General features: G+C 37.0%; 1 protein-coding gene across 2 annotated transcripts in view; it reads left to right on the top strand.

Moving 5' to 3' along the window:
* The window catches only part of LOC117417787 (serine/threonine-protein kinase 32C-like), a 50584-nt gene that overhangs the window by 5408 nt on the left and 22147 nt on the right, over positions 1–23029 (top strand). For both annotated transcript variants that reach the window (XM_034030093.3, XM_058985243.1), the window contains one exon: positions 19437–19492. In XM_034030093.3, the coding sequence (XP_033885984.1) occupies positions 19437–19492 (56 nt within the window). The remainder of the gene's footprint in view (positions 1–19436; positions 19493–23029) is intronic.

The raw sequence follows: 23029 nt of genomic DNA, 5'->3' as shown, positions 1-23029 counted from the left end.
TGTACAGGGTCAATGTTTGAGATATTACCTGTACAGGTAAATGCATGATACAGATACGTAGGGAGTACGATTTGTGTCAGTACAGTGTGTCGTTATTGTACCTGTCGGACTCCAGTTTCACACAATTACTGCTTTTGGAGCCGTACCAAGCCATGCCCTAACCGTGTCTCCAAGATGCACAATTGTGAACACGCCAGCTTACAATTGTAGCTCGTTCTGCTCTAGAACCCAGCTTTTATGCTCAGTTTATAAATATAAATAGCATGCTTCAACAAACATTTCCAATAAATCACGGCAACATTTTATTTATATTTCCTTCGTTATTCTTTAATAATGAGATTCCAATTTCAGTTCCGAAAACTGCATCCCACTACCTTGTGAATAATCACATATACAGTACAAAAGCCGTAGCTTATACAAGACCGCAGAAAAGGGTGGGGATCAAAATTTACCTAAACGACATGTGCTGTAGTACAGTCTAAATGTACCTTGCACTAAAAACCCACCAAGACTGATGAAACTCTTTACTACCAATGCAGAATGACTGGGTGGGATGTTTGCTCTTCATTTTATCCCAATAAATGGGTTACTGCAATGGTGATTTATGAGGCGAATGGATAAACTCATTGTTATATCCCTAGCAGCAGAACCATTTAAAGGGTAATTAGCAGGGCATAAAGCAATTCTAGCACAGAGTGTATAGCACCTGTGTAGCACTTCAACAATCCTATAGTGATTGAACACGTACGGGAAAGTTCCTGTTTTAATAAAAATAAAAGTGTTTTTCCATTCTTCTCAGTTACACAGTTATGCATTCTGTGCACAGACGAAGAATGCACACAACTCAGTGGAAAGAAAACAAACACAGAACTAAGTAATAGATTAAGTATTGATTTTTTAAAAATGTATTTTAAATTGACCACGATGGATTTCAGTTTTAAGATATGTTGATGAACATAGCAATCTTGAAGACCAAGACTGATTTAAAAATAATGTGCATTGGTTAAAGGGTAGTAATCTGTGTGAGATGTGGGTACTGTACTGTTTAGTATAATCGAGGTATAATCAAGACCACTTTGAGCTGTTCACCTCAATGCACTCCTCTCCACACATAAGCAGTACTAGTTTTGCAATTGCATGACTTCCACATACAGAAGTCATGCACTAGCAGAACTAGCACTGCTTTTTTTGAGAGCACTAGTACATCTACACCAGTTCCTGAATAACTGGGCCATGAAATGCTGACAAATACAGGGTGACTGATTATTTCTCTGATCCCGTGTGGAAACTGCCTTTACCATTGGTTTCTCCCCCCCTTATTATTCCCAATATTGTGTTGCTGCCAAAACAAGTAACAAAGACCAACGTGGTAAACATTCACTGCAGAAAAAAAACACCTTCTACATGAAAGCAAATTAGAATTAATAATTAGGTTTAATAATTAATGTTTCAACTGGCTGGGATCCATCTTAAGAAAAGAAGTGCAGAGGGAACAGAAACATACATAGAAAGAATATGAGTTTTTCTACTTGCGGAAAATGTGTGTGCATGTGCAGCATACACGATTAAATGTGTGGGTTTGTGTATTAGGGATGTGTGTCAAGTTACATCCTTTTAGAATGATTACAGTTGGAGTACTATTGAAGAGCTTGCTGGTATGTGTTGTTAAAATGTCCTCCTCAGTGTGCTCTTAGTGACTGGGGTCTTTGTCAGGTCTTCCCCCTGTTCCTTTGGGAAGACACACATGGTCTTGAATCGCTTTGGCTTTGAATCTTATTGCTGCAAAAGTGACATGGAGTAGTCAACCTTCAGCTCTGAGCTTGATGCCAGACAGACACATGGAACTCACAGTCTGGTTATGTGATTTTTAGCTTGGTACTGGTGAAGTGCTGGTCCAGAGCATGTATTTTCATATTCATTAATATTTTCTGCAGTGGGCATCCTTGTCTTTTTTTAAAGAACCATAGCCCTTGCTTTTTGACTCCTAAGTGTCAGCACAGTCTTGCAGGAAATGTACGTTTAAAGTGGAAGTGTCATTCTTAACAGTCACATTTTTTTATATATATATTTAAAAGTCTTATTAAATTAAGTTTATTAACAAATACAATGTGATATACATTTAAAAAAATCCTGCCCCGTTGAATTCCCTGTCTTAGTTTGACCACAGGCAGCATCAGTTTGCATTGATGTCAAGCGACTGTTCAACACTTAGATGACTTGGAAGCTGTATCTGTTGCCTCTGACATGGGCATCAGTTTCCATTTTAATTATGTTTCCCCCAGGACATTCTTGAAAGGGTTTACCTGGTAGAACTACAGTACAAGTGAACTTTAAAGGCTAGTTAATATATTTTGAGAGACCACATGAAAGTCAAGCCACATGTGGAATTAAAAATAAATAAATAATAAATACCAATAAAATAAATAAAATACCAATAAAATCCAATAGTTTTCACAGACAGGATAACTGAATTAGCTTGATGTACTGTTCAGTTCTTAACTGGGTTTTGAAATGCCATAATACTTTAACCTTTATCTAACAATAATTCTTTATTTTTATCTCTGTTAAAATTACAGTATTTATGGTTGCACTTTATTTTTCTCTCTGTTGTGAAATCAACATTATTATGTTAGGGAGGCAAAACCGTCGGGGACTGTTTCTCCTCATCGCAATACAGCGGACCCTACCGACCAGGCGCCTAAAAGAGGAATCTGGCTTGGTTGTGGAATAGGAGGACGCCCACTGAACCTTCTGTTCTTCTGAGCTGTGTGGGGAATTGCTGCGGTGAGAGGAACAAATAATTGGACATTTAAATGGGGGAGAAAATCGGGGGTAAAATAATTGGGCACTCTAAATAAAAAATAAAGTAAAAACCAAGCAAAAAATGAAATGTGAAAAGGGGCTCCTATACTCCTGCTGCTAAAGCCTAATACATTGATTTAAAAAGCTTGATCAGCACTCTCCGTATTTATCACTAATGGTGTCTCATCACTGATTTTCACAGCCTTTGTCTTGACCCATGCCATGACTTCAAGCTTTTACAGTAATTACAATGCTTTTAGGTTTTGACATACAACCCATAACTACAGGGGGATTGGCTATGGTGTGTTGTTGGGTATTATATACATGTTGTGATTCTGAGCACCAGACAGTGTCCTTATACACCACTTACTGCCAGGCTTGTTAGCTCTTGAACTCCAGCCAGGACAGCCAGCACTTACCGAGAGTTTACCTGTTGCTTGTTTGGAACATAAAAGAAAGTACACTATGGACTTTGAGTGCGAGTAATAGAATGAGACCTTGTGTCAACTTTTGATATTGCTGCAACAAAAAATAAATGATGCTCCCCTGTAGAAATAACGGCTCTTAAAGTTACATAACTGCATAAGAGTCCTCAGAAGACATTACTGCGGACAACATTGTAAACATGGGTTGATATTACAAAACAAACAAACAAAAATCCTATTGAAGTCACTGTGTACTCTTGATAAACATACACTTTTGTATCTGATTAGTAACTGAACCAAAGCAAAACAAATGCCTTTGAGGTGGTGTTGTGTCCTGCGTGTCCTGCTGTAAAGACTGGCCTACAGTAAATGAAACAAAGCCTTGGGACTGTTACACAATAGGCAGTGCCAAAGAAGCGTACAAATAATATTCACTTTGCTTGTAAGTACCAGAACAGGAACTCATTTCCTATTACTAAAACATGCTGTGAGGACAGCAAAGACACTACCAGTTCCTATGGTACGTAAGTGAGGTTTTGCTAATAGTATATTCTATGTGACGAAGCTCGCTAAGGAATATGTTAGAAACTCTTATTATTCATTGTAGGCTATGCCAAAAAATACATTTAAGATACATACAGTATACCAGTATTGCTTAATATGTAGGGTGAACCAACATATTAAAAACGTAAAACATCTACTGAAATAAGTTGGACATACTGTATATGTTAACTTAAAATAAGGTTCTAAATTGAACATGAATACCCCAATCTTTAAATGTAAGTTGTCCAGTTATAAAGCTTCTATAAATGTAATCCTACAGTATTTTCTTGCTTTGGAATTTTCCTTGTACCCCACTTGTGCAATTTACAGTGACAGGCAATGAAAAACAAAACAAAAAAAAAACCTTAGCATATTTTTGTGCTACGTGAAATATTGAAATTATTAGTGCTTATAATTGAATGCATCGGTGCAAGTGCTTGTCATGTTAGCTTACCACAGTATTTAAAGAAAGTGGCTTATACTGAAGGTGTAGAATTTAAATGTCATGTGTCAAAGTACTAAACCCCTCTGAGCAGTATTGATGGTACCTAGTCAGAGCAAGAACCTGTTTCCTCCTAATACAATCACAGCCATTTCTTCTAAGCTTCAAAAGACTTTTCTAATATTGCCTCATATAATAAATGGCTCTGTGCATTATATAACCTTGTCTGTTAAAGTGGCATCCTTGCTGGCAGATTGCATGGGGAAATGTAATTTTAACCTCTTTACATGAGTGTGCATTAAGGCAAGTCTTGGTTTTAAATGTAACCCCGTTTTTTAAGCTTCATCCATCTGAAATGTGCAGTTGAGCCAGCTTCCCCTGTCTAGATTCATTTGTGTTGTAGCTGTGAGGCAACAAGGAAGAAAGGATAGGGAGAGTGCATTCTTTCAGGATTCATTACTTTCAGAGTCTTGGCAGTGCGATTGTCATGACCCTAATACAGAACAGCTTTATTGATTACTCTTCAGGGCTAGCGGTAATGTACATGATCCAAGGGTTAGTTACTGTTTGAAACACCTTATACACAAAAACATCCTTGGACACAACAATAAGGATTATATGGATTATGACTGTAGCATACACATATAAATAAAAACTAAATGAACTAAAAAAAATATATAAAGTAGTAATGTTCACACTGGCTGTATGAATCATTATGAATTAGTAATGTCAGCAAAGATAATGCATAAACCTTGAGAGCCTTCAGTGTGGTATCTAGTGTTTTATTAGGCGAAATATTTCCATGGTTACGCAGTGCTCTCACATATTTTCAATTGTCTCGTTTAAGTGTGTTCTGAGTCGGCTAGAGTTCCAATTCCGACTGTAAACACAATGTGCATGAGTTTGATTTCCTAGACAGTACAAGAGCACTGTAAGGATTTTGTCGAGTGCAAGGAAGCATAGGTCAGTAGGTTGAAAGACAGTGTCTCATACAAGTATTCTGTTTTACATTTTTAGGAAGGTTACATTTTTAGGAAGGTTAGCTCTTGTTAAGAAAATGAGCTCTAGGGTTGAATATGGGGCGATCCCCTTTTCCATTTCTGTATTGCTTTCTTAGCTATAACAGATTGAAGATGTCTTGTACTGTGTAACCTACTGCTGTAAGTAGTTACAGGGACATGCCTTTTGGGCTCAGCTAAGAAATGAATTGGTTCAACAAAAAAGGATGCCAATTCCATAACTAACTATTGGTTAGAGAGTAAAATGACCATTAGTATTCTTTGCTGAAGGGGAACTGTCACTGTTTTTACATTAGCACTAGAAACCATTTGTGACATACCAGAAATGTAGCAAATGCAATTTAATATCAAATAATTTATAGAACTGGAACAGGCTCACCAAGATAAAAACCTTGATGTTGTAATAGATTAATCACTGTCAACAACCAGACAGTGTGCAGAAGTAATCAAAAAGGCAAACAGAATGCTTGGGTATATAGCCAAAAGTTTATATCCAAGAAGGTTATGATGTTGAGGTTGAATAATGCAACAAAGAACAACCAGACTAATCCCAGGGTTGAAAGGAATGAGCTGTGAAGAAAGGCTGAATCTATTTAGCCTAAAACTGAAGAATTAGCGGGGACATGATTGAAGTCTTCAGAATCTTAAAAGGATTTGACATAGTTAACCCTAACCAATACAGCATAATACAGAAACCCGGACCATAGTGCACAGTTGGAAATTAAGCAGGGTTAGACTTAGGACAGAGGGAAGGAGACACTTCTACATACAGAGAGTAGTGAGGGTATGGAATGGGTTACCGAGTCATGCTGTTGAGGCAGAATCACTTGGATCCTTTAAAACCCAAGTTGACAAAGTTTTGAGATCAATTAGTTACTTGGAACCAGGCAAGCTTATGTAGGCCGAAAAACCTCCTCTAGTTCGTACATTTTCTTATGTTTTTATGTTTTTAAATATATTGAGACAGATTAGTTTCTGTGGATATACAGATGAACCTGTTCATCTGTCAGTGTGTCTGTATATAACTGATGTTGTGAGTGATATGTCACTGTAAAAGCAGGTTGTATCTCTAAAGTCAATAGCCATTGTTTGTCATTCACAGGATATATATTTCCGGTTATTTTTAAGATAACTGTTCTTAAATTATAGCACATGTGACTTATTTGACAGCAGATATATTATTATTCTGTCAATGAATGACACCCACTGGGATAAATAATAACAGGCTTAAACTTAATGTTTAGTTAATGAGCAAAAACACTTCCAGTCGGGATATTCAAGGAGGAATGTTGGAAGAAAATACTGACTAGAAAATAAGCAGTGGAAATGTGACTAATGAAACACCAGGAGCATTCCATTCAATTGGTATTTGTTGTAGCCAAAAAAAATCAAAAGGCTTGTTTTTTAATTTCTTTTCAAGTAGGTCAAAGGAAGAAGTAATGTGAAATACTACCATTTTGTTTCATATGCAGTCGAAATAAAATATAATTTCCCCCCACGCTGTTCAGTTACCACAGAATAACAAAGACAGTTAATGCCAGTTGAAGCACCAACCCATTTTGACCCATCCTCCTCCACAGAACTTCCTCATTTGTACCCACCATGCTTGCTTTTACTTTCGAATGCCAAGGGAAGTCTTTGTGTCCTCCTACTCAGAAACTGTTTGACCATGACCTATCCTTAATAGTGTGGGAAATGCATACCTAGAAATTGTTTATTTCTATTCTCCACAGACTTACGTCTCTCCTCTGACACTCTCTTCCCTGAGTGCAGACAGCTGCAGGCTTTTATATTCTGGCCGAGGGGTTAACTAGCTATTAATTAATTATCTTATTACCCCTCGGCCATAGTCTGCACGAGTTTAATAAGGATGCGTGACTGTCAGCTAGTTAAATAATCAGTATCTGATCAGTCACGCATCCTCACGAGGTTTTAATAATCACAAACACAAAACAATAACAAATAATGGCGGCGACTTTCATCCTCGCCGCAAACAATAATAACACAAATAATAATAACACAGTGCACATATATATAGGGGCGGGACACTCCACCACAGTCATATTCTGGGGCGGGACACTCCACCACAGTCATATTCTGGGTTTCCTTGCACTGCGGCACTTATTGGGAAGTTTTGTGTATATTCCATGTAAAAGTTTATACCACTATTTAGTATATTGGATGGTACAGAGGTTAATCTGACTAGAAGTGGCTTAATAACCACAGGCACATGTGACCAATTGTACAGGCTGTCAACCCCTCTCGAGGCCCCTTTGTGAAGATAAAGGGCCAGATTCTCAAAGTGTGTCAAAGCAAAAAAATGTGCTTATGACAAATTCGAGTATTAAGAGCTTGTAGCCCAAACTATGGTCTGAAGGGAACAATGTGGTGATGCTGAGTGGTGCAACTTTGATAGCCAAGGACAGAGACTCAGTGATGACTTCCCACTGCTTGGCATTAAGATTATCGAAGTAGTACTGCAGCAGTTTCAAAATGACATTTCCCAATGGCATTCAGACTGAGTTAATTTATGGCACTGAACAAGTCATTTCACACTCTGGTGCCTCAGGGACAGGGTCACTCAGCTGTAAAAACACATAAGAGCAAGATGTCAAGAAAATGAGACAAGGAGTTCCAGTTAAGCTATTGATAATCATAAAATGATGAGAGGAAAAGCACAATGAAAACAATAACACCATACTACTACTACGACTACTACTACTACTACTACTACTACTACTACTATTACTACTACTACGACTACTACAACTACTACTACGACTACTAATAGTCATAATTATGGTCTTCCTAATTGTATATGTATTCAGTGGCTGAACAATTCTGTAGCCCTTTGTGGCGGAGTCAATTCCTGAATGCATTTTGAGTGATTCATGCTTTGTATTGGTTTTTGTCTTTTTCGAAAAGGCATGGACAGTCATTTTAAGAGCACAAAAATCAATTTAACAAAGCAATGGCTGACAGCCATGGTAAACCAATCAGACCGCAGGCGTTGCTCCTTTTGTCTAGAACTCAAGAGGGGCAACAGGCATAACATGAACTGGGATTGGAGGAATGAGACAGTCAGGCTTGATTACTGTATATGAAAGAACTGCAAGACGCGCTTGTCTTTTTCAACATCGTTCTCCCTTGATGCTGCCTTTGAGCATTCAAGATCAAATTAACAATAATACAAAGGCTAAATGTTATGTATTCAATCTACACGGTCAGGGAGTCATGAATGGGGGTGGAATTATAACATTGCAACCTTTCGTGTATTCAGAATGCAAAGTCTTTTTTTCTGACTTAATAGAGGTTCAGCATGTTGAAATTGATTTATAAATTATGCCCATATTTTCTCTGGTCATGATGAGAACAAAAAGATTGATCTTTTATTGAAGAACAAGACATTTTTTAAAAAGAAGACCTACTGTAAGAACTGGTTGGCCATGGATACTGATGCTCTCTTATCCCTTAGAGGGTGCTCCGTCAAGAATAGGCATCCAATGTGCCTGCACAGCAATGAGTATGAGATTATACCACTCCTGCATGTGCTATTTCTACACTGTAGACACGTTCTTACAAGCCAGTATCGGTAGCTGTCCTGTGTGCCTGCACTGTGGAAACAGAAAAGGATACCTGACCTAGACTTTTGATCCATTCTTGGTTTTACATGACAGGTTGTAATTGACCTGTTCTGCTCTATTCTGTATAAGATACAAATCAGGAGTCCTGAAGGATACAGAGCTGAAACCTCAGTATGCACCAGCCCCTTCGTTTCTATTTCTGGCTTCCTCCTTCTGTTGTGACACCCAGTGGATAGTGAGGCCAGCCCCATCCAGATGCCTATAGAAAACCAGGCTAAGATATGCTAGCTTGATTAAATATTCCGCCCTTGTCTGCAGCACTCCAGGTATTTATAGCAGCACATGTCTTCTACTGCTGGGAAGATGGATGAAGGCACACTTTTACTGCTCGGGCACAGGGAAATATAAAGACTTGAAAGTAGTTCATTCATTTAGGCTGCCTGCGTTCTTTGTTTGCTTGTGATTTTTGTTTAAAGATCTTCATTGTTGAAACTGTACTGTAGGAGAACGTTTATTATTCCAGCTAAGAGTCAGAACTGAGGGTAAAGAAATCATTCCACCAAAAGAGCTAGGTAACTGTACCAGGATCATGCACAGTGTTCAAACCTAGGGCATGGTGGCAGCATCAGACACTGTAAATGATTCTTCATTGAATGGTAGTTTTTTTTATGCTCGAAGGATCAAGCATACAGTATATGTCTCCATATCCCTTGACATATTACTTTGTTGACTCAGAAATGTCTTCATCTAGACAATGTGGGGAAGCTATAAAAAAAGGCCAACAAGGTGCTTGGATATATTGTGAAAAGTGTTTAATTTAAATCAAGGGAAGTAATGTTAAAACTTTACAATGTATTAGTAAGACCTCATTTTAATTTTGCCAGTCCTAATATGGTCCTATTAAAAAAGTGATAGATGCATTTTTTTTTCCAACCATCAACGGTTATTTTATCCACCGATGGTTATTCAAACGATTCGATGCATCGATGCATTGTCCCAGCCCTAATGAAAATACTGTTCATGTGTGTATTGCGCGTATTAAAAGGAATAAGCACAAGACAAAGCCCCTTGTGAATTTGTATGGAATCCTATTTGAAATGCCTTAAGCCTGCAGTTCACATAAATACTATGTGTTCGTCTTGGAAAAGCAGTGAGCTGACAGGTTCTGAAATTATTTGTAAGTGTGTGTATGTGACTGTGTAAATACATATGCTTGAATATGTAAAGAACTGTGTGCATTAATTTCTTCCTCTGATCTTGAATATGTAAAACAGAACAAAAAAGAGAGTGCTACCTGTAGTTGCCTATTATGTTTTAGGTTTTTTTTTTTTTTTTACAATTCCCAAAGCAAGGCACATAGAATATTTACAATGAATACTCTTTGGTGCAAATTGTAGTGGATACTCTCCAGTATCAGAATTGAGTTGTACTGTATACTGTAAATAGGAGAGCCAATGGTTTCTTTTTGATACACATTTACATAGAAATTGCAATCAATCCACTGTTGCACACATTTTGCTTTAATTAGTGTGCGTTGTATGTGCTTATAGTAGGTATGGTTCTTTCAGCAGAGTGGTTCTTTTAGCAAATGGATGCATTGGCATGGAGATCAGGTGTTTTCATGGACGGGTGAATCTATGAGATGCATAATCTGACGGATATGGATGTAAAGAATGAGGGATGATGAAGGAGAATGTGAATATTCTGACACAGGGTTAAGCATGAATGGATGGCAGGCAGAGTGGATATGTCAAAGAATTTAAACACAAGATTCAAGTCCTGTATATATATATATATATATATATATATATATATATATATATATATATATATATATATATATATATATATACAGTACTGTGCAAAAGTTTTAGGCAGGTGTGAAAAAATGCTGTAAAGTAAGAATGCTTTCAAAAATAGACATGTTAATAGTTTATATTTATCAATTAACAAAATGCAAAGTGAGTGAACAGAAGAAAAATCTACATCAAATCAATATTTGGTGTGACCACCCTTTGCCTTCAAAACAGCATCAATTCTTCTAGGTACACTTGCACACAGTTTTTGAAGGAACTTGGCAGGTAGGTTGGCCCAAACATCTTGGAGAACTAACCACAGTTCTTCTGTGGATTTAGGCGGCCTCAGTTGCTTCTCTCTCTTCATGTAATCCCAGACAGACTCGATGATGTTGAGATCAGGGCTCTGTGGGGGCCATCCCATCACTTCCAGGACTCCTTGTTCTTCTTTACGCTGAAGATAGTTCTTAATGACTTTCGCTGTATGTTTGGGGTCGTTGTCATGCTGCAGAATAAATTTGGGGCCAATCAGATGCCTCCCTGATGGTATTGCATGATGGATAAGTATCTGCTTGTACTTCTCAGCATTGAGGAGACCATTAAGTTCTGACCAAATCCCCAACTCCATTTGCAGAAATGCAGCCCCAAATTTGCAAGGAACCTCCACCATGCTTCACTGTTGCCTTCAGACACTCATTCGTGTACCGCTCTCCTGCCCTTCGGCGAACAAACTGCCTTCTGCTACAGCCAAATATTTCAAATTTTGACTCATTAGTCCAGAGCACCTGCTGCCATTTTTCTGCACCCCAGTTCCTGTGTTTTTGTGCATAGTTGAGTCGCTTGGCCTTGTTTCCACGTCGGAGGTATGGCTTTTTGGCCGCAAGTCTTCCATGAAGGCCACTTCTGACCAGACTTCTCCGGACAGTAGATGGGTGTACCAGGGTCCCACTGTTTTCTGCCAATTCTGAGCTGATGGCACTGCTGGGCATCTTCCGATTGCGAAGGGAAGTAAGCATGATGTGTCTTTCATCTGCTGCAGTAAGTTTCTTTGGCCCGACCACTGCATCTACAGTTCTCAACGTTGCCCGTTTCTTTGTGCTTCTTCAAAAGAGCTTGGACAGCACATCTGGAAACCCCTGTCTGCCTTGAAATTTCTGCCTGGGAGAGACCTTGCTGATGCAGTATAACTACCTTGTGTCTTGTTGCTGTGCTCAGTCTTGCCATGGTGTATGACTTTTAACAGTAAACTGTCTTCAGCAACCTCACCTTGTTAGCTGAGTTTGGCTGTTCCTCACCCAGTTTTATTCCTCCTACACAGCTGTATCTGTTTCAGTTAATGATTGTGTTTCAACCTACATATTGAATTGATGATCATTAGCACCTGTTTGGTATAATTGTTTAATCATACACCTGACTATATGCCTACAAAATCCCTGACTTTGTGCAAGTGTACCTAGAAGAATTGATGCTGTTTTGAAGGCAAAGGGTGGTCACACCAAATATTGATTTGATTTAGATTTTTCTTCTGTTCACTCACTTTGCATTTAGTTAATTGATAAATATAATCTATTAAAATGTCTATTTTTGAAAGCATTCTTACTTTACAGCATTTTTTCACTGCCTAAAACTTTTGCACAGTACTGTATATATATATCTTTTCAATGGTTTGGTTTAACCATAGGATCAAGATATGTGCATACTTATTGAAATTACATTGTGTAAAAAGTAGAAATCCTTTGTAAATGTGTCACATAATATTACAGCGTAATAGTAAAATGTCTTTGACATGTATTTAAAATGCAAATATACAAAAGGCCTCAATTTTAGGTCACATAACCATGAGATAAAGAAGAAAGATAAAGAAATATTTTATCAGTCTCAGTTTCAGACAACAGGTGAGCAGGTACTCATTTGCAGAGGTCACGCATTAGCCTTTAATGCACCCTTCAAAGAGCAGGCAGGAGTATGAACCAGATCTTGCTCTGGGCTGCTGCAGGCAAACAAAACATTTCAAAAGCGACAGACTTTTCTGACCAATAAAAAAAAAAAGTGCTATGGATCTATTTGTCAATACTATAATGTCAAAATGGCCTATTGTGATGAGAGCTTGTTGAACTCTCTTGTTAACATTATCGCATTTAATAATGCTGGAACATAACAGTCTCCCCTGTGTTTACCATCTGTTCATAAAGTAGGGTTACATAACACAATTGAGTCCCCTGAAGCCAAACCTTGCAGTGTAGGACACTTTGTAGAGTCATTAGAATTCAAATGTGTCATTGAGATTGCTGTCAAACATGTCGGTACAGACCTTTAACTGTCAGTAAAATGGAGCCATTACAGTGTTTGATAAATAATGACGAACAATAGGAGCAGACATGTGTTCTACTTGTATCTAAAGACCACACACTGTACTATGGGCAGTGTAACCTTGGTAACCCTGTGCATTATTGTTTGATCTTAATACAAGAGTGAGAAGCTGGTGTACTGGACTATTATAGAGTCCATGTACTGTTGATCCCTAAAGGCTTGGGCTTTGACATACATATTCTTTTGTAAAATTACTGATGAAAAAGAGGTGAAACGTCCCCTGCAGCTATGTTACTATATTCAGTGGCGAAAACTGGCAGCCAGACGTGTTACTTGCAGGAGGTCAAAGTCAGCATTTAGAACAGTTTCAGTGTGAGGTTGTTAATTACCTCCACCACGCCACATTAGTTAGGAGGCTAATCATATTTTCTTGATGCATTTTAGGGTACAATCAAAACATGAACAAGTTAACCTGATGACTTATGTGAATAAGTTATGATTAATTATTAACATATCTGGAAGCTGGCGAAAAAGGCTAGATTCACTCTACATTTTGTGGTCTCTTTTGGGACGTGTTAGGAGTGTGCCCAAGAATGGAACATAATGTAAAGTTGTAAAAACTAATACAGTTATTATTATTTTTTTTATTTATTTCTTAGCAGACGCCCTTATCCAGGGCGACTTACAATCGTAAGCAAATACATTTCAAGTATCACAGTACAAGTAATAATACAATTAAGAGCAAGATACAATAACTTTGGTTTAAGCAAGTACAACTGTGACAATACAGTTGTGCGTACAAGGATAATCATCAGATCTAAAATAAATATGTGCTGAAATATTTAGCTTTTTCAAAAAATGTAAGGGTGCATTAAAAATGAATTAATACTAAAACCTCAATAAGAGCAGATGTAATGAAAAGTATTTTATTTATTTCAGTGATTTTATGTATCTGCACTGTATTAAAACAAGTAATATTCTGAGCCATAATAATAATAAAGCAAAACATTAGGTCAGTTGATCTGTACAATATCCAGTGTCTGATCCTTGTCTTTTACAGCATCCAGTCTGGCTCATTTCCTGAGTGTGGCATTTGTATGTTCCAGGATCTATATATAATCATATCATGTGCTCCTGATTGAATCAGCTGACATCAATAAATCTATGAAATTAGTGCACTGATGTAATGCTTTTCACATAGCCACTGCCAAATGAGCAGTAATCCAATCGCAATCCTAATGAGATTAAGGTTGTAATCTGAGCAATAACATCTCATGATACAATGTGAGTCAGTTAACCCCCATTCAGTAAAACAAAACAAAAAATACACTGTTAAAAATCACACATTAGTAAAAAACATAAACCAATAGGACAATCCATCAGTATTGTACCAAACATGAAAGTGGCGGATCTGCTGACACTGTTGCACCTAAACAACAAAATCCATAACATGTATTAGAAGTGATTGGACTGCGTGTAATTGTTATGAAAAGTTACCTATAGCATTGATATAGCAACCCTGTAACTTAATTTTCAGAAAGGGGAAACACTCCCAATAATGTTACCAATCTAGATATAAAGAAACTTTTATCTTAAGAACTCGTAAGTAGTCTTAAGTTGTTTCTTTCTCATTTTAGAATTGTAATGGTGTTTGTTTCCTTTCAGATGCAAATTGTGTTAATGATGAAAATAGCTTTATTCTCTACATGAATAAAGTGCAGTTCATTAAGTCAAAAGCTGTTTTTGGAAAAAGTGCAACAGTGACACAAATTTGACTTGTGGGTAAAATTTTAAATGGTAAACCAAAGTATTTTTTTTACTAAGGATAATCAGGTACAGCATTCATTTTTGAAGGCACCTAATCTTCATTGAGATAAATTCTTCTACCATTTTCTTCTTACAGTGCTGTTGTAAAATACATGTTTTTAGGTCAGCTAACTATGTTTCCTATAAAATGTTGAACAGAAAAGCAAGAGCTATGAACATGACACATTGTCATATTTGGGCTTTACATGGGAGAGTTCAGATTTTACCATGAGAACCGAGAACAAGAAAAGCGTGGAAACCAGTTTACATGATTAGATTGCTGATGTTTCTCAGATACTGCAGCAAACATCAAAAGGTGGGAGGAGGGAGTTAGGGTTTGCTGAGTTGTGACAGCAAGACAAATGAAGTGGGGAGTATAGCAAATGCTCAGGTAAAACGAGAAATCTCAATCGGCTTGTCTCCTTTCCTTCCTATGAACAGAAAATGGGTCAAGTGCTTTTCAGACTGTTCTGTGCTGTTCAAGCTAAAAAATAAAAAAGGGTGCTGTTAGGGAAAGGAAGATACTTTGTATTTGACCTACCTTCTTGTTCACAACTTGTTTCACACACAGGCCATTCTGTGTTCAGAATACACATTTTGAGTGTAAACCACCCCAAGGGAATTTAGTCCCCTAAACTTGATTAAGTTTAATAAAATGTTAAATTCAGGGTACTGCCTTTCTTTTACATCACCCATTGACATCACTTTCTTTTTGAACATTTCTAATTTGCATTCCCAAAATTCACACTCTCTAATGGATTGATACAGCACTACTTGTCACAGGCAAAAAAATAATAAAAATAAATAATTACTAGATACTGCTTATGTAATAGCTGTACTATTTTTTGTCCCATTTTATTATACACGAGGGAACAATAAAATAAGAGAGCATTCTTACATTACTCTCAAATGGGATATAAACAAACAGTACTGTGTATACTCATCTCTGGTCTAATCTCGTTTCAGGTTATCGGGTGCTCAGTTTTCAATGTGTATAATAACACCTTCACATGTGCAATGCCTGCGTCACCCTCCACTAGTTTTATATTTAGCCACAATGGTATGACCTCTTTTGGTGCAAATAAATGCTATGGTCTTCAAGACACGGTCTAGTAGAATATGTTAGGGAAACAAACATCATGGTGTAGTGAAAAAATTAAACTGACAAATTATTTTTGATTAAAAAATACGTTATATGAAAGAAGGGTATACCTCCGATCTAAACACATGTGTACGAGTTACAAACTAACTTTAGACAAGGCCTCAGTACAGTTCAGTGCATGATATGTTTGTATCATAAAGCACTGAGTCAGTTCGAAAAAGTTGAAAAGACTGACAAAACTGTACAATGTTTGATAAATATACCTTTGTAAGCAATTGTTGACTCCCCTACATCCCGATTGGTTTCTGTCCAATAACCAAGGTAGCCATTCTCTTATTACACACGGCAAGCCTACCACATACTTCCTCTGTTGGAAAGGGGGGCGGTGGTCTCTGACCTTATGGTCCACCACGTGCTACATTCAGCATGGCGCATCCATCTTGTCTTTTAAAATACCTCCTCCGTCTCAGGATCAGCCACGTGTAATGTGGCATGGTGTGTCCATTTTGTCTTTTAATGCATTAAAACGACTATAAAAACGCATTCACTCACAATTTAAACATAATGATTCTTAACTATAAAAGGCACACACATACACATGATGTAACATAATTAATACCTCATGCAGAAAGCCATTACTACAGTGGTTTTATAAGTGATGCACTAGCCTTGAGATTGATCATTTCCCACTATCTAAAATAATAGCCTCTTGATATTTTCATTCAGTGTTCCAGTACAGCTGTGACAGGGCATGTCCCTTCTTGTTGCTTCATGACTCGTTATTCTTCAGAGCTCATGGGTGTTGTCTGTGATTTCTGGGATGCATTTGCCCTTACATTCTAATTTGTGTCCTGAATACAGAGGGGTGACCTTAATATTGAAGGGGGCTTAATATTACCATCAATAGGAGCAAATGGGGACTGTATAAATGTGTTGTTTTTACTGAGGTGGCTTTAAAGCAAGGTTTTCCTGTACTGAATTAGCTTGGTGGAACATGTTAATAGAACTGCAATTAGTCTGAAGAACAACCATTGGGTGAAACAGCTAAAGAGGAACGGCTGGTTTGGTTTTGAAAATGAATTGCTGCATTCCTCTGTACTCCACAGAGACCAGCAATACACCTCGATTTAATTTAAGATTCACTGTATTGCCTCAAAGCCATTATGAGAATCCAGTTCTATACCTGTAATATAATATAATATTGAGACCTGTAATATATGCTGGCCTACTTTTCTAAAATTAATTCAATATTAGGTTGTTGTTGGTTTATTATTATTATTTATTTTTTGGTGTCCTGGCCTGAAGATGGCTTACACAACAATACAGAAAATATACACACAGCGTGAATTTTATTCTAAAATATAGAAGAACTAGTAATACAAAGTTAATACTGGATTGCACTGTGCTATCATAAATCCTTGAATTTTTGACAGCTACTCAGTCTACAGAAGAAACCACACATTGCACATCAGTCCAGTTTGTGTTCACCTATAACATGATAAATGTGATATCACAATATCCAGGAGATTTTGTGATAATAATCCATAATGCAGGATTCTTATTAAGTTCTTTAATAACTGAAAAGCTTCAACACATCTCCTGCTGCTCGAAAAATGAAATGCAATCTTCATCAGAAAAATAACCTGCTTCTGCTGTGATTATTGAATTTCTGAACAGACCAAAGGTTAATGAAATGGAAATAAACTATATAGAGAATTTCAAGGTGTCTATGAAATCTTAATGTAAAACACCTTTTATGCACTGTGGGGAAGATCCGGTTGCTTTTAATTACCAGTTAATTATCAGTAAGTAAACCAGTATTTTTATTTTTTTTAATCAATTCTGAAGGTATCCCCCTGCACCGTGTTGTTCTACCTGTGGAGTAGAACAGCTGTAGCATATATTAATGACTCCTCATGAAGACATTTGTGCTGTGTCTTCAGATCTCTGTGGGCTATATGATTTCTCTTTGATGAACACTGCTTCATTATCCACCTGACAAGCTGTACCGTACATCCAAACTGTCTTAAAATGAGCTTTTCTTATGTATAATCCAAACCCCAAAGTCCAAAATGAAAAGGCTTATCCCTCCTTGAGAATAATTTAATAGGAAAGTTGTAAAGAAATATTTGCAGAGAAATTGTAGGTCAGCCTGCTTTATTGCTATCTTATGATAAATAGATTACAGCAGTAGCTCCATTGCAGCTATTCTAGTTTCAGTTTCCAGAAGGGAATACTAAAGCTGTTGCTTTGTTCTGCTTACAGAGGTAAGAACACGAATGATCCTTCAAAAGCAGAACAAAAAGGGGAGCAGTGTGGAGTAGTGGTTAGGGATCTGGACTCTTGACCTGTGGGTGGTGGGTTCAATCCCAGGTGGGGGACACTGCTGCTGTACCAAGATTGAACGTGGTACTTTACCTAGATTGCTCCAGTAAAAAAACCCAACTGTATAAATGGGTAATTGTATGTAAAAAAAAAAAAAAAAAAATGATGTAGTTGTATGTAAAAATAATGTGATATTTTGTAACAATTGTAAATCGCCCAGGATAAGGGTGTCTGCTAAGAAATAAATAATAATATGTGTCTGACAAAAGGTGACCTTTTACTTCTACAAATGTCTTAGCCATTGACTTACCATGTAAACTAAACTCAGAGACATTAATCAAAGTTATTTCTTTAGTTTATTAGCACAATTACTACAATACAATTACAAAAAAATGTATTTGTAGTTTTGACACAATCATTAAATGTCTACATTGAAAAAAAAGTACTGTTTATTTTCTTCATTTAGTGAATATGAGAGAAAACTACAAGAGCTGTCTGAGCGCAGCATTTTTATATTAAAATCTGTAGTTTGCAGTTTCTCATGCACAGCATCAAATGAAACAATTGCTCAAATGTAAGGTGACGTAAAATAGGATAAGAGATGTAACGCGGGATGTTTTACCATTTTAGGAGGGAACTGAAATTACCATTACCACAAACCAGCCTAACTTTTACTGAAACAAAGAAGGATGTGGAACCGCAATAATATCCGTGTTAGGAGCATGAAAACAACAGAGGGGAAGAAAATGTGTATTTTCTATTTTAATAACTGAAGCATCTCGTCTGGATATTTACATATTTCAAAGCATATCTAGTATAGAAGTCCTTCTTGTTGTTGGGGATAGGATCTGTTACTGTGATATATATATATATATACACATATACACACACACAGAGTGCTCCCTCTCGGTAATATCGCGCCTCAGATGTAACGCTCCTATAGCATGTCCCCCAATTCTATTAGTGATTCATGCAATATTTACAGTAAATACAGTACAGATGTTGTTCAAACTATAAACAAATTCTCAGTCTAACTTCTGTTTCTGTCTCTACCTTTTGATACAGTATCTGTACTGAAGAAAAGCTGCGCTGGCACTTTAATCAGCATTCGTTTTATAACTAAATAAATATTAGGCCTATTACGTGGTTATCTTTCCTAATGTATTTACTTTTTTTTGCTGCGAGAGGAGTTGCGGCTTTCTCCGGGAGAATACATATATAAATCAGGTGCTATGACCAGTATAAAACTAATAAAATGAATTGGTGTTTTGTTTTCTTGCAGTGAATTTTGACCATTTCCAAATTCTTCGGGCCATTGGAAAAGGAAGCTTTGGGAAGGTAAGAATATCATTGCCTTACTGCAGTATGCATTTGATGTTGCCATGCTTTCAATATTACCATTCTTTACAATAATGTCTCATATCAAGGCTGATATCAAGCCTTGACTGATCTTTGCCGAATGGAAATATTTATGCAAATTATATACAGCTACACAGTGAAACTCTAAATGCATTAACATTGGACCCAAGGTAATTTTACGGCACTAATTAACTAGCATACTCATTATATAAAATAAGGAAGCATAAATAGCTTTATTAAGTAGGCCCTAAGTAATTACTTTTTAATTTCAATTAGTCATAAATACTGTTGCTCCACCGGTTAATTATTTTCAAGTGTTTTTTTTTTAATTTGTTCGTATCCACTGGGGTATTGGGAGATTTAAATCTGTCCTAAAATAGCTTTTTGAATAATGTTACAGATTTCATTACACATTCTGAGTTTCATTTATTTAATAATAAAGCTAAAACTGACTCAGTAAGAGATCTGCCATGGGCTTTGAGCATTACATATAAGTAAAATGTCTTGTAAATTGAGTAACTTAAGTAATAATAGCTTAAATTCCATTGAATGTTTTATTCCTAGAGATACGTAGACTTGCCATGACTACCCAATCTTAAAATCTTTTAAGGAGCAGTCAATGTAAATGACTGTAGTAAACTTTAGTTTGCATTAAAATGCTGTAAAACCTAAATGTTATATTCCATCTTCTATATAACGGTATTATACCCCACTGTACAGTACCCTAGTAAGCTACAGAAGTTTTTTTTTTTTTCAACAAATTGGAAAACATGTATGAAAATGAAGATTTTTTTTAGGTGCTGTATACCCTAATCATTTTTAAAATCTTTTTATTGAATTGTTGATTCTTCTGTTGCACTCACATATTGGTGTGTATTGCTTTTGCAAATAGTAAGTACAGTAGGCTAAGATTATGCAAAAGTATTGTTGTAATGTAAGTGACAACATTGTTTGTCCTGAAGTTGTGTTTGACAAACTTGTACTACGAAGGTCAAACGAAGGGCACAGAACTATGAGGAACAGACCACTTCAATTCAAACACATCCTCTTAATGATGGATAGTAATAAAAAATGGCCCAGTATAAAACACACATGTTACAAGACTTGCTAAAGAGTTTCTGTACATAGCTGAATTATAAAGCATTTTTATAAAAGATGCTGACTGCCATACTAATTTAGCATTTCTGGGGTTTATTCAAATAAGTCCCTTTAAAAGGCTTCTTTCAGCAACACATCAGAGTCTGCTGCAGAATATATTACCATCTCAATATCTGTTATTTTTAGTCATTAACCATTTGCCTGGAGCCATTGCCTTTTTTCACAGAGTTGCTCCCAAAACGTGATCGTATTTGTTTTCCTTTAATGTGTGTTTAACCAAAACTCTTTATATATGTTTCCAACACTGTTGCACTTTTCCAAAGTAAGCCCATTGAGAAGAGGTTTCGATTTAGTTATTTTGGCTGCTTGGACCTGCACACTCCACGCTTTCCTTTTGCCATGTCTAAACATGAAGAATACAAAAACAGTCAGCATTGTGTTTCACTTTCAGCTGCTAGGCTAACCAGTTACACTGTAGGTAATGAGTTCCTTATCATAGCACTGTGACTCTTTAATTCACAGAAATATGGCAAATTAGTCTTAATTAAGAAAGCCTCGCCATTCTCATATATATTGAAATGCAACTGCAGAAGATGTTGGTATGACTGTAAGATTGCCTTAGTCTCAGATGGTCGTCACAGTATTGTGATAATAGGGCTTCAATTGCACTAGCACTGCAGGGCTCCATCTTAACTGTGCAATCAATGCACCATTGACACAACCCTCAAAGGCCAATTACCACTCTGTCAGGCTGGCATAACATATCCAATGCTTTCTATCCTCTTCATGCTGCTTGTGAAGAACAAGGTGGCAGTGTGGTGCCAGTGGTTCTGTTTTGCTGAGATCGAAAGGGATTGGAATGACCTTCACCCTTGCACTTTAGCACAGTTTGCAAAGCTGGACACAGTGTCCTGTGTAGGTTAAAGCTATTGTCCTGCCCCAGGGTTTCTTTCCAATTAGTCAAATTAACAGCCGGCAGGGTAGCCAAACTACTTGAGCGAAATGTTATAACCAGGGCCCGTTGCTTCTATGAAGCAGTCTGCAGTGACACAAGGGGGTCACAAGTTTTATATCACTGTTATACTAAGAAGATGGAAGGTACTGGAAAACCATTAAAATGATTGAGTGGGAGTAATGATACAGTTCATATTTGACATTCCGCTTCAATTAAGTTCGAATTAGATCTCTATGGTGAAATAGAAAAGGAATTAGATATAGCAACACCACAGGATAAACTCTTTAAAGGGGTTCTGGGGGGCAAACGTTACTAAATTTAACCATGGAGAACTTAATTCAGACTTAATGGATTTGAGGGGAAATTAGTTGTGTCAGCGTGTCCCAGTTAGACTGGGCAGCTCCTGAATACCTCAAAGCATTCCGCATGGAAGCTCTGACAAACACACAGTATGCCCAGGTGTCCTGGCCAGGTTCCCATGAGACTCATTTTCTTAATCCCACCAAAGAGGTTTAGTTTGCATTCACCAACCAGCACGATTGACAGTTTAGCTGGAGGCTGAGAGAAGAAGCCAGCCTTTTCATAATAATAGCAGACAGTTGTCATTCTCTAGATATTTTTCTAATTGGTCTGATAGCCTAGACTCTGGCAGTATAAGTAATTTAATGGGAACAGGACTGAGTTTGTGCTGAAATTGAAATTCTTGTACCAACTCCTTATGGTAGGAGGAATTGATTAGCTCCCAGTGGAAAGTTCTTAACCGTACAAATCACTCACTGTTCAATCCAAGTTGTTTCAACATCAGATACACACTGGCAGTAATCAAACAACATCAGATTACCTGGAAAATATAAAACTGGCTGTAAACTTTGTTGGAGATTTATTATAACACCATTTCAGTGGTTACTGTTTCAGTGCCCCTAAAATTTTGTTTTATATAAATAAACTTGAAATATTAAAATCAGTGATTTAGGAAGAGGCCCTTATACAGTAAAGTAAAGCACATTTACAATTTACTGCTGACACAGCCCAGCAATGTTCTAACCAATTTGGTGAATTATCGAAAGGTGAACTAACCATGGAGCATTCTTATCAGCTGGCAAGATCCTCAATGTCTTGTATTTATATTCAACCAGTATTTCTTCAGATTTTACCAGTAAATTACACCTTAGTACTGTGCATAGTCATCATACAGCAATTTCCTAATGACCACCTTATTTATCTGGAGATAAGCCTTTTAGATAGCGCTGGAACTGGATTACATGCTTTTGATTTGTCCAGGGAGCAGTTTTTTTTTTCTCTTTCACTTACTGCGGAGTCAAAGTCTCTCTCCATCAAGCCAAACCATAGATCAAATAATCCATAGCAGCCGTTTTTTGTTATTTTTGTATGACATGCTCTACTGAACTGGATAATACAACTACCATACGTGACTCAGTTTCTGTTCTTTGATGTGGATATAT

Source organism: Acipenser ruthenus, chromosome 13 (genome assembly GCF_902713425.1).
Source record: "Acipenser ruthenus chromosome 13, fAciRut3.2 maternal haplotype, whole genome shotgun sequence".
In the NCBI taxonomy this organism is placed as follows: domain Eukaryota; kingdom Metazoa; phylum Chordata; class Actinopteri; order Acipenseriformes; family Acipenseridae; genus Acipenser; species Acipenser ruthenus.
Note: the sequence above shows the minus strand (reverse complement) of the source record. Positions and strands in the feature narration are given on the sequence as shown.